The sequence below is a fragment of the Corythoichthys intestinalis genome, chromosome 4 (genome assembly GCF_030265065.1).
Source record: "Corythoichthys intestinalis isolate RoL2023-P3 chromosome 4, ASM3026506v1, whole genome shotgun sequence".
Classification (NCBI taxonomy): Eukaryota; Metazoa; Chordata; class Actinopteri; order Syngnathiformes; family Syngnathidae; genus Corythoichthys; species Corythoichthys intestinalis.
The window spans coordinates 11,479,717-11,493,406 of NC_080398.1; the positions used below are offsets into that span (position 1 = coordinate 11,479,717).

The 13,690-nt window shown below is 37.0% G+C and overlaps 1 protein-coding gene across 1 annotated transcript in view; it reads left to right on the forward strand.

The window, feature by feature from the left end:
• The window catches only part of deptor (DEP domain containing MTOR-interacting protein), a 50,975-nt gene that overhangs the window by 13,783 nt on the left and 23,502 nt on the right, over positions 1 to 13,690 (forward strand). The window contains exons 4-5 of the mRNA XM_057834160.1: positions 1,361 to 1,484; positions 8,936 to 9,114. Of these exons, the coding sequence (XP_057690143.1) occupies positions 1,361 to 1,484; positions 8,936 to 9,114 (303 nt within the window). The remainder of the gene's footprint in view (positions 1 to 1,360; positions 1,485 to 8,935; positions 9,115 to 13,690) is intronic.

Consider the following 13,690-nt stretch of genomic DNA (forward strand, 5'->3'; position numbering starts at 1 on the left):
CACTGACAAATATATTTTAGCATTATCGCCACCTACTGTTCCGTAGTACGGATGTCTATTGTCTCCCAAAACGCAACTCTTTAGACGGTGACGACAGGTTTTAAGCCGCCCAAAACGCCGTCGCCGTATAAACGGTAGTGCTCTCTGGAAAAGTTTTTGCGTTGTCATCCCCGTTGCCGTTGTCGTGTAAATGGCCCCTTAGTTGACTTTCTTCTTCTAAATGTTTCTTTCTTGCTTGCTTTCTTTTTCTCCTTCTTTTCTTTCCTGCTTTCTTTCCTTCCTTGACATTTTCTGAGAAGGACACTTTGCCCCTTTACAAATAATTCTTCATGCTCAAAAGCATCTTTCTTTCTTTTCTTGACATTTTCTGGGAACTACCCTTGCCCCTTAACAAATAATTCTTCATGCTCGTAAGACAATTTGGCTCCAGCTCCCTGATGAATTTGAGCAGGGTGGAATTAGAGAGACATGGAGGTTACTCGTTAAATTGTACAACAGCAAACATAACAAGAACTCCTTCAAACAATATTACATCATTAATTGTTTATTTATGTACAGTAGAACTTTAAAAACAAACATTGTAAGTATCATCCACTACTTTTTTCTCTTTGTCTTGGGGTGGGCATTTTTTTCTCCTTGAAATCAGCTCTTTTGAAAACTGCAGTAAACATGCCATACTAAACACATCAATGGGAGCGAGGCTAAAACTAACCCTAAACCACAACAACAACAACGATGAGAGAAAAACAACTGTCTCCTCTACTTTTCTACATGGAGCTATTGATCAGAATTTGGATAGATATTTTATCTGAGAGGTAACTAAGAACAGCAAGTATGCAACTGTTAACACTAACATCTCATGCACAGGCACAAATTAGAATTGAGTTTCTTTTCTAAAGACACAGGCACATTTTTGGAGGAATGTTGGAAGAAACCATAATGCCACCATGTTGCCATTTCTAGCCTCAGATGTGATCAGCGAGTAACGAGCACTTTTTTCATCCGCCCATATGGTATTGTTCTCTGTTTTTAGGAATCAGGATGGGCCAGTATATTACTGCGTGTCATTACATGAAGGTGCTCATAGTTAATGCTATAGTTCTGGATGTGTTTTTACATAATAGTATAATGGATTAATGTACTGCAAGAACACATCGTCTTTGAAATCTGCTGACCTACTTTTTCCTACCGAAGGCATTTTGGGTCAGCCTCCCAGAAAGGAATGCGATGTAGAGTATCCAATGTATTTACAGTTAGCAGCAATTTTTTGGGCGGTACTTTGTTCCTATATGTGCTTTTCAAGTCCACTTTTTTTTTTAGAATAAAGCTTTATGCTCCTTGCATACTTGTGCTTTTACAGTGTGTGACGAGCATCGGGAGTTCAAAGACATGAAGCTGTTCTATCGCTTCCGTAAGGACGACGGTACCTTTCCATTGGACAACGAAGCCAAGGTCTTCATGAGGGGGCAACGCATCTATGAGAAGTATGTAGCTAAAACACATGTGATAATGCATCAAACATTATTTTTTAGGGCTGCAGCTATCGATTATTATAGTAGTCGATTAATCAATTAACTTTTTAGTTCAAATAATCGAGTAATTGGTTAGGGAACATAAACTTAATTAAACATAAAATTACCTGAGCTGAGCCTCAAACTATTTTAAAAAAATAAAAATAAATGAGGATCCATCTACAACAAAAGAACAGTTGGCTAACTTACATAGCAAAAGTTCGCTAGCTTAAACATTTTTTTTTACAATGCTCTTAACAAATGGTTTGGACACATATTCCCACAAAAAAAAAATGGTTAAATATACCTATAAACTAAATTACGAATGCATTTAAAAAAAATAATAACTCAAACAAAAACTTAGCTTATGTTGGTCTTAACAGGGAGCAGATGGATTCAGCCATGAGAAATGAGGTAGACTTGAAGGCTGTGTATCAACCCAAATCAATAAAACTAAACGCAAACACTTTCAAAACAAACCATTACAATGCCACTTTAATTAAATGAATATTAGAAGCAGCCAAATTTAATTAGAATCTTTTTTCTAATCGAATACTGAAGTTAATCGATTAATTGTTGCAGCACTATTATTTTTTAATTCTTCTGAGATTACATTGACCACAATTATTTTAAAAGCTTTTCAGGCAGTGGAACATAAGATTATTGGAATGCCAGTTAAGTTAAAGGCATGGCCAAACAGCGCGAATGGAACGAGTGTTTTGTTTTGTTTTTCTTCTGGTTTGTGTCTACTTTTTTTGAATGTGAGTGTGTCTTCAGCTGTCTCTGCTGTATCAACTCCATCTTGACACACTCCCGCGCCCTGCCTCCCTTCGTTATCTCTCTTAACACTCACTCTGCTCCCAACAAACTTCAAAATTTTCTCTGTTCCTAGACAACACACAAACAAATGCGTATAAACCAGTTGCATAAGAGTCCAAGCACAGACATCTGCCGTCCCCACCCTCGAAGCTTTATGTAATAAAGAGCAGTGCAACCCAGGACACACAGACACTAACAGACCATCACAAATTTTGCTGATATTATCTATGCCATATTTTTTTTCTACCTTGTGGGAAAAAAAGGTTTTTAGTGCACTGTTAAAATGATATTGACGGGACATGGGGCGCTGGGTCTATTAATAGGGTTAGGGTTAGGCCTGCATTGTTGGCGTGGCCGTCAAAGCTGACCAAGTGGAATCACAGACAAAGAGTTTTTTTCGTTGAAAATTCTTGTGAATAAATGCTTAAATCCCTGAATTCTTTATAGATTTGGATGTAAAAAAGTCTAGAATCTTAAAAGCAAAAAAACAAACAAACAAAAAAAAGGGCAGTTAGCATCTATTTTACGTAAATATGTCAAAGTACGATGCTAGTCTGTCAGTCAATGTGACAGCCACCATATGAAAACAGAGCTTTTCCGGTGAAAATTCTTGTAAATAAATGCTTAAATTCCTGAATTATTTATAGATATGGACATGAAGCAGTCTCGATACTTAGTTAAAAGCAAAAAAAAAAAAAAAAAAAACAAACAAACGTTCAGTTAGCATTTATTTTCCGTAAATATGTCAAAGTACGATGCTAGTCTGTCAGTCAGTGTGGCGGCCGCCATATGTAAACAGCTTTTCAGGTGAAAATTCATGTGAATAAATGCTTAAATCCCTGAATTGTCCTAAATATGGACATAAAAGAGTCTCGATTCTTGGTTAAAAACAAAAAAACGTGCAGGTATCGTTTATTTCACGTAAATATTGCGAAGTATAATGCCAATGCTGTCGCGGCTAATTTCTCCCATTGATTTTTTTCACGTTCCAAAATGCATGCCTGGTACGAAAAATAAAATAATTACCTTGAATCCTTCAACAAATCACTCCTGAGACAATCCTTCCTGTTTGTATATAGTATAGCTTTCGTACTTTTTCAACATAAATCGGGTGTTGGATCGATGCATGTGTCGCTGCGACCGACTGCGAATAACTGTAGCGGATTGTGGGATGGCCCCCTACTAGAAGGCGTGGTGCACTGAAGGTCGAATATGACCCGTCAATATCATTATGAAGTCTATGGCTCTTCAGTGGGTTGGTGTTTGTTTTGGCTGAGACGCAAATGTTCCTGATAAAATCAAAATATCCAGAATAGCTATCAAGTGATGATAGGGGTTGGGATCAGAGTAATGTTTTTATCACAATGATAAGATTGACTGTATAACTTGTCCCATTTAGTGTACTGCTGGCCCAGTGGTGTTCATAGGCCTACTTATGTGTCTTTATCACTATACAATATTGAAAAATGTCCTTTCTTTTAAGGTTTCTGTTAAAGGCTGTTAGAGATAACGCTCAAATCTCCTGCACTGGGTTAGACTTAATCATGCATAGTGCTTAATAGGTCATTGCTGCCTGCTTTGTTCCACTTTGAATAAGCCCAACCCATACACTTATGTATACTGTATGACTTGCATAACCCTGTAGGTGCTGTTCGTACAACTGCTGTGCTTCTCCCTTTGAGCTAACACAAGCTGTTGACTTAACATCTTTAAGCAGGCTGAATGACTACTGTGTACACAGTCAGCTTTCACGGAACATTTCACCCGCAATTTGTACACGCATATTGAGCAGAGAGGCTCCTCTTACTAAAGGTCCTACTCCATCACAATATGACATTTCAACAATTTATTTCATTGTCTTTACTTGAAGCCTCTAAATGTAACAATGGAAACGAACTGAACAACAGGCAATTGTTTTGACACTAGCTGGGATAAGTATTGACAATCTCCTTTAATGAACCCCTCTGAGAGGATGCTGCAGACTGAAAGTACTCCCAATTTATTTTCCCAGAGTTTCAGAACGTACTCAGCTGATGTAAGTGTAATTTTGTTTAATTTCACCCATTAGCAACCTGAAAGCAGCTCCTTCTGTGTTTCTCAAGAGAGGACAATATCTATTTGAAACAGAGGCATTGACATCTGGAACAAGCCTTCATGCTGTGTCATTATCTTTCAATGAAATGTACACAATGACCTACATACGCTGAATAAATCCAGGAGGTGAAGCCATCAGTAAACCACAACAATGAGTGCGATAAAATTATGACAAGACAAAGACGATGCAGTAAAAATAAAGACAAATATGAGGACGTCAATCTTTTTGTGTGTGTTTTTTTTTTAAATTAAACAGTGGTACCGCTACATACCAGTGTTGTTTTCATCGACGATGACTATAACAAAAATATTGCATCGACAAACAATTTTTTCACGACGATGACGAGATTACAACAAGTTAAAAACGTGTCTTCGGAGACTAAAACATAACGAAACTAATGATAGTTTTCGTCTGAAGATAACGAGGCGAAAATGCGCCATAGTTTCTGTCACATATTCATGATGTGTGACATTTTTATGTGTAGTTAGCCTGCATCGTAGCAGAGTCTGGTTGTGTGACGTGTGCACTCCCCCACCCCCAGCTCAACGGTGTCCTTTCCTCTCCAGGCTTGCTTGTTTTGCAACACATAGTAAGATTTGTTTTCTTAGCTTGTCTAGAGAGAATATGCAATGTTGCTTTAGCCTTTAAAAGTCTGTGCTGAGTGATCATCACTGATCATCACACACTAATTGTAACTCGTAGCGTTAGCATTAGGCTAGTGATAATGGCGCGCATACTGCTAAACTTTTTTTTTACACAGTTATATGGCGTCCAGGTGGGTATAATTAATTGAAAGTAATGTACTGTTTTGCCGCTTAGAGTGTTTTATCACCAGGATGTTGGGGTTGTCCTCGAAGACGCTACAATATGTGCTCGTCTGTCAATGTTCACTGGAAATTGTTGGGAAAAAAATGGAAACCTTTATTTTAGGACTGACACGTTTGAAAGACAAAAATTTTTTGAGTAAACGGTGACTAAAACTAGACAAAATTATTTGAATTTTCGTCAACGCAGGATTTTCCCATAAGAATACATTATAATTCGATTAATTTGTTCCACAGGCCAAAAACCTACGCTAAACCCTTAATAAATACTGCTGAAATAATTTCAAATAGCAATTACACATAGCAAAACAAATAAATTATAAATACAAATTTGAATATTCATAATATAAATGATAATAATAATAATAATAATAACGAATCGGGATGTAATGAGGCGGTTGTGTTTTGCATGCTGTTCCTGGATGCACTGTGTGATTTATGACAGCGTGAGAGCGGTTCGGTAGAGTTTTTACTTTCTATATTCATTTTGTTGCTGGCGTTGGCTACGGCGAACAGTAGTTGTGTTGTGTTGCACAAGTTCTCAAATAAACGATTAAAAACCTGACAAAGTTGGCGATTTCTTTGCCGATGTTACAATAATAATAATTATAAAGACTGGTGAGCGGCGGTAAGAGGAGGACAGTCGAGATCATAGACATATTCCGGCCTTTTGTTGTCGAGCCAGTTCACTGATGCGCACACCACGCTCATATTTTATCAATTCCATCATAATGTCAATGGTAAGCAATAAGCATCACCTTTTTCCTTTTTTTTCACCACCTGCACTAACTTTCTTGGGACCTATGTTGATTTCTCTCACAAGAAAATCCGCCATGCGTCCGTCTTGCAGGAAAACAATTAAATTCCGACGCTGTCATAAATTGTCGTATTTTGAGCATATCATCACATGTCGCGACAAATGACAAGTCAAATTTTACGTCGGATGTCGAAAAGGATCGTATGTCCATGCGATGCGATGTCGAGGTACCACTGTATATCACTGTCTGGGACAACCAGAAGACTTGCTCTATGTTTTTAGTTTTTCTAAAGACTGCAATGCCATTTAGTTACCATAGCACTTTGGTAAGTTGACATAAAGTGAGGCTTTTGACAATTGCAATGCCGAACCATTTGTATTATGCCAAATTGATGCTTTGGAAACTGATCTGCCTTTGCAGATGTCATAATGTTACAGCATCAACAGCCCAAAACAGCTCAGTTGTGTAGTAAATGTCTCAGGGTCATCAGGTACAGGGAGTTCTCAGTTCACAAAGGAGTTCCATCCCTCAGATGGTGACAGAAATGTTAAATGGATTGACACTTGTAGTGCGCCTTTCCACCTTCAAGGCACTCAAAGCACTTTGACACTATATACAGTTGTACCTCGACATACGATCGCATCGACATATGAACCTTTCGACATCCGACTTAAAATTTGACTCGTCATTTGTCTCGACATATGCGACATGCTCGAAATACGACGATTTACGACAGCGTCGCAATTTCAATTTTTTCCTATAAGACGGTAGCATGGCAAATTTTCTTGTTGGAGTAATCAACATGGGTCCCAAGAAGGTTAGTGAAGGTGGTTAAAAAGGAAAAAGGTTACGCTTACCATTGAGTTAAGAAGGAAATGATAGAAAAATCTGAATGTGGTGTGCACGTTAGTGAACTGGCTTGGCAATACGGCAGAAATGTCTATGATCTCAACGGTCCTCAAGCAGATGTATCCTTCTTTACCTCCAATTGCTGTCTCCTCTGCCCTCCGTTCGCCAGTCTTGATAAGTTAAGGTGGCAATAAAAACACTTTATTTCCGATTCATTATTATTATTATTATTTCAATGTTTATTTATTGTGTATTTGTTTTGCGATGTGTAATTGTGTATAAATGTGTAAAAATAAAAAAGTAAAAAATTAGTAACTGAACCTGCAGTATTTTTTAGGGATTTAGCGTAGGTTTTTGGGCTGTGGAATGAATTAATCGTATTATAATGTATTCTTCTGGGAAAATCCTGCTCGACATATGACTATTTCGACTTTCAAACCAGGTCCTAAAACGAATTAAATTCGTTTATAGAGGTACGACTGTATTCTCATTTACCTGCTGATGGCATAACCTGAATATGTGCATAGTTTGGAATCATGTCATGTTTATTTTCATAACCCTGAATCATGAAAGATCCATAAGGGGTTTATGGACAAAAAAAAAAAAAAAAAAAAAAATTTAAATAACAAAAAAAATCCAAAAAAAAATAATAAAAAATTTAAATAACAAAAAAAAAAAACATAAAAAATAAGGTATGTTAAATTTTAAAAAATATTATTAAATTATAAATGATAGTGTATAAATTACCAATGTTTGTAAATCTATATCATAAATAGTTGTATGGAAAACATTAGACCATTAATTCAATAATTTTGTGTAGACAGCGTTGTGTACGAAAATCCAGTACACTATGACATAATCATCGGAGAAAATTTTGTGCTTCTTTGTGATACATTCCTCAGACGTACCGCGAATAATCATTTTGCCGTTTGATATCATACTGATGAAGAACAGGGATCCTGTAAATACTGTCCTACGTGTACTGTACTTCCTCAGAGAAAGTTTACAGTTTTGAGTGTGACGAACGAGCATGAAACAGATAAGATACAGTGTGTTTTATTGCATGGCTTTGCCTCAGCGTGTGCATGTTTGGACATGTTCTGCTTGAAAGGTGACTCACTCATCTGCTGCAGCAGACCACAGTATGTCTGCGTGCACTGTTGTTTCACTGAGTTGACGGCAGTTCTTGAGTGACGTGTTTTTGTGCAGAGTATGTACAGAATCAGCAATTTTGCTCCTTACGTTACATGTATACTTGTCTTACGTTAATGACGTTCGTTATGTTTATAGGCAATTACACTCATCCAAATAGGACACACTTATAGATTTTAATTTACTTGTGTGTGTGTTTTTTTTTTTTTTTTTTTAATTTTCAATTATTATTTCAAGTATTATTGTGATTGTGAATCTGTCCTACATCATTTTGTTTAAATCTTAAAGTGGAAAATGTTAACAACATTTTGTGGTCATTTGGATTTACTCTTTAAAGGATTCTTGAGTTTTTATTCAATTTTAGGTCATCTTTTTGGTTTATGGTTTCATTTGTTTGTATTTGAATATTTTGCTGTTTCATACTAGTAACTCACGTATTACAATGTAGTATTTGTTTTGTTTTGATTTAGGAAATTATACTTGTAAATTGTCCTTTATTCATGAATGATTTATATTCTAACTTGGCTTTTTGCATAAGTACTAGTTTTATTTCCCAGCAGCTTAAAAGATTTGCGAGCTTCAAGAACTAACGTTGTTAATCTTTCAAATCTCCAGTTATTCAGATTATAAAGTCGGGAATGTGTCTGACTTGCTAATTTGGAAGGTGTTCAACTTTGGTTTGTATTACTTAGGGGAAAAAAATCACATAATAATTTTCACTATAATGTTATTTTTCTTTAATTTTTGATCACCTGTGTACATAAATCTTAGAGATTCAGTTTTAAACAAAAAAATAAGTCCTCTTTTCAACAGATAAAGAATGTTGAGGCCCCCTACATTTTTTGTGTTGCTCAAAAATTAAAACTGTATTTCCTACTCATACGTTTGTTGTATGACCACTGACTTCAGTCCACCGATGCTGTCTAGGTTGATGAACACGGAGAACAACATAATACAGAGCAGGGAGGAGGAAGGTGGAAATTTTGAGCGGACGTTAGTAGCTTCCGAATTCATCGATTGGCTCCTCCAGGAAGGGGAGATTGCGACCAGGGAAGAGGCGGAGCAACTGGGTCGACGCCTGCTTGAACACGGGATCATCCAGCATGGTGAGGTGGGGTAAGGGGCATCTGCTGTTGCATTGCTGTTTTTGGGGAACAACTTGATTGAAAGACGAATTAAGCTCCAGTTAATCTGTGAACTGAATGAGGCCAAGCTCCAAAGAATATGAATGGATTAGAGCTGTAGAAATTATCGCGTTAACGGATGTTAATTAATTTTTTAAATTAATCCCATCAAAATATTTGACGCATTTAACGCACATGCACCGCTCAAGCAGATTAAAATGACAGCAAAGTGTCATTTCCGCTTGTTACTTGTGTTTTTTTGTTTGTCTCTGCTGGCGCTTGGGTGCGACTGATTTTATGGGTTTCAGCACCATAATTATTATTGACATCAACAATGACGAGCTACAAGTTTTTTTTTTTTTTTTTTGATTGAAAATTTTTACAAACTTGATTGAAACGAAAACATTAAGAGGGGTTTTAATTAGGGTTGTTCCCATCATGTTTTTTTGCTCCCGATCCGATCCCGATCGTTTTAGTTTGAGTATCTGCCGATCCCGATATTTCCCGATCCGATTGCTTTTTTTTTTTTGCTCCCGATTCAATTCCAATCATTCCGGATAATTTTTCCCGATCATATACATTTTGGCAATGCATTAAGAAAAAAATGAATAAAACTCGGACGAATATATACATTCAACATACAGTACATAAGTACTGTATTTGTTTATTATGACAATAAATCCTCAAGATGGCATTTACATTATTAACATTATTTCTGTGAGAGGGATCCACGGATAGAAAGACCTGTAATTCTTAAAGGACAAATGTGACTTTGTATATTGTGACTAAATATTGTCATCTAGTGTATTTGTTGAGCTTTCAGTAAATGATACTGTAGCCATGCCCAAATGCATGATGGGAAGTGGAACCATGACTGTGCGTAGTGCTACCAATTGATATATCTTCTCTGCGTTGGGAAATAACATAGGGTGTTAAGAAAAATATCAATTACTGCCTTGCTTCCCCACATTGCTTCCCACGATATTTCTAATCAAAGGGAGAGGGATTGTAAGGCTTTAGCCAATTAAAAAAGGCTCAAAAGGCTTCCAAAATTCACTCTACTCATTTTACGCTGCCCTTTAGCTCTCTATATAGGTAAAACGGCGCCATTACAGATTGAGCGCGGCAATGCGTGAGTGGGTCGTGCAGCGCATGCATTAATTGCGTTAAATATTTTAACATGACACATTTTTTAAAAAATTAATTACCGCCATTATCGGGATAAATTTGATAACCCTACCTTAAGCCAAAACTAAAGACTCTGGATGAGTTTAACATATTATGTCTGTAACGTTAAATACATTTAGAAAACGATTTAATTTAAAAAAATCTATATCTATATTAAAAAAAGGCATGTCCGATATTTTTTTGCCGATTCAGATACTTTGAAAATGATGTGATCGGATTTCTAGTTTTAATATCAAATTTCAATCTTGTACTAACATTTATCTTTTAAGAACTACAAGTCCTTCTATCCATGGATCGCTTTAACAGAATGTTAAAAATGTTAATGCCATCTTGTTGATTTATTGTTAGAATAAACAGATACAGTACTTATGTACAGTATGTCGAATGTATTTTCCGTCTTGTGTCTTATCTTACCATTCCAACAATAATTTACAGAAAAATATGGCATATTTTATAGATGGTTTGAATTGCGATTAATTACGATTAATTAATTTTTAAGCTGTGATCAACTCGATTAAAAATTTTAATCGTTTGACAGCCCTAGAATGGATGTAAACTAGTGAAATCTAGTTTAATATTTTTTTGCACAACCTTTTGTGAATATCAGCACAATCAAATAATTTTGTTAACTGTCAATAAGACTTCTGCCCCTATTAACAGGCATTTCAAGCTACTTCTTGTTTACAAACTACTGTAATTTTCGCACTTTAAGGCGCACCTGACTATAAGCCGCCACCCACCAAATTTGACATGAAAACCGCATTTGTTCATAGATAAATTGCACTGGACTATAAGCCGCAGCTGTCCTGACTGTATTATAGACCCTACCCACGTGACGTCACAACTCCGCTCTCCTGAATGGTACCGCCCAATTGTCCGTCAAAACATAGTGTTAACCTGTTACGGCTACGTACATTCCTCCTATTTACGGCGTGTTTTTCTGCTCCTTAACATTAATAATCAAAATGGTGAAGGCGTGTGTGGCTGTTGGTTGCACTAACAGAGAAGATGGAAGGAGAGACTTGAAGTTTTACCGTATTCCGAGGGATCCAAAGAGGAGAGCGAAATGGACGGCTGCAATTCGACGTGAAAACTGGGCACCAAAAAATCACCACAGACTATGTAGTAGTCATTTTATATCCGGTAAGATGCATTTAAGATATACTTAGAGGGTTTTGGGCTGACAAATAACCACAATTAAGATCATTGCTAGGCTAATCGCCGACAACATACACGTATGTATGTAGTGAGAGTGCTATCGCTAAACCATATAAACATTAAAAGCCTTAACTCCATTGACAAACGACATGAAATACATTAGACTTGACAGTGGATGTTAGCAATAACAAAAGATTTTGAATTGAAAATTTCGTAACTCACCTTTCCAAGCACAAGCTGGATTCCTGCCGAATTTTCGTGGATGAGGACCTGTTTCACCCAACCAGCAACGAAGTATTTATAAGCCTCCAAGCTCTTGAAGTTTTTCAAATTTTCGTGAGAATAGGCTGATTTTATGTGGACAAGATAATTGTAAATATCAGCGTAGCAGATGTCAGGCAGACAGGGCGAAGACAGTGGGTCGAAAAACATCGATTTGGGCATCAAATATGGATCTGGCGACTGTATAGAACGAAGCTTTTCCACATAACGCCTTTTATGCAACACATCCAGTGAGTTTACAGCATCAGAAAGCACCGGGTCTTCCATGAAATGCATTTTAAATTCCTCGATCAATTGAAACCAATGCTAATACAGAGACAAAATGACGGACAAGTGGGCGGAACCATACAGCGAGCACGTGGTTTTGTGACGTCGGTGGGTAGGGTATATAGGACATTTACACCAACATTTTATTTGACAGTGGCATCATAGGACAGTGATAAGACCAAATCAAACACCATGCTTCATTGCTTCAAGAAGCTTCATTTGGCCATCACTGCTCCCTTGTGGGAGACAATCAACCGCTGCTGCGACGTGTTGTCGTCCAAGTGCCTCCTAGCATGCATTGCAGCGCTACAGATGTTAATAACAATCAAAATTCCTGTTCTGTGCTAATTATTTCTTTGGTTACTGTTGTAGTTGTTTGATTAATTGCTAGTTGTGGAATTTGGTAACACTTTATTTCAGTGTCGCCATAAGACAGTCTTAAGACCATCATATGAATGCAGACATCTTTTTGTGTCAATCGGCAAATTATCTCACTTTTGAGTGGATGTAAAAGATCCGTGCTGGACATAAATGGAGTTAGTTACATAATTAGCCGGATGACACTTAATGACATCTGCATTCATTAATGCCCTTAATAATGTATTGTCATAATTATGATGGTCTTATGGCAATCTTATGACGCGGCTGTCAAATAAAGTGTTACCTATTAACCCAAATAAATCAACAAATAAACCCCTCTGGATTTTAAGCTGCATGATTCAAAATGAGGGGAAAAAAGTAGCGGTTGTCCAGTGTGGTTTATTTGTTGATTTATTTGGGCTGATAGGTAACACTTTATTTGACAGCGGCGTCATAAGACTGTCATAAGACCGTCATAATTATGACATCACACTGTCTTCGGCATTATTAAATGCTTATGATAGATTTCATTAAGTGTCATCCGGCAAATTTTGTCATTGACTCTTTATGTTCAGCTTAGATCTTTTACATCCATTCAAAAGTGAGATAATATGCCGGATGACACTAAATGACATCTGTCATAAGCATTAATTAATGCTCATGATAGTGTCACGTCATATTTATGACTGTCTTATGACAGTCTTATGACCCCGCTGTCAAATAATTTATTAATGAGCAAATGCTGTTTTCATGTCAAATTTGGAGGGTGGCAGTTTATAGTGAGGTGCTCCTCATAGTCTGAAAATTACGGTAGATTAAAATGGGAAGTAACGGCAATAGCAACTAAAAAGGAGAACTAAGTCCCCGCTGATGTATGCAGTACAAAGTTAATAAATATAATGGCTGGAGTTTTTGGCCCTGAGGCGTACTTGGAAATCTGTAACGATTTTCAGTCAAGTGTCCACATGATATTCAATTTGATGTGGATGTCATACATGATTCAATTAGTCTTAACTGAGAAACGGTCACATGACTGTATTGTATGTATGTGACCGTCCACAACTTACTGTTATAGTAAACGGTTGTTGGGAACAATGTCTAATAAACATAGTATTATTGGACGTAATTGTCCTCAATATTTTCCATGTGAGTAATTGACAGAGTGAGTGAAAAAGAGCAGACAAAGAACTCTTTCTCTCTGTGTGCGTCCCTGGAACAGAGCCAAGCATCTCCATGGCCTTGGAATGTGCTGTGTTACATTGCACACACACCGAAAGACAGTGTGTCATGAGGCTTGTTCGTG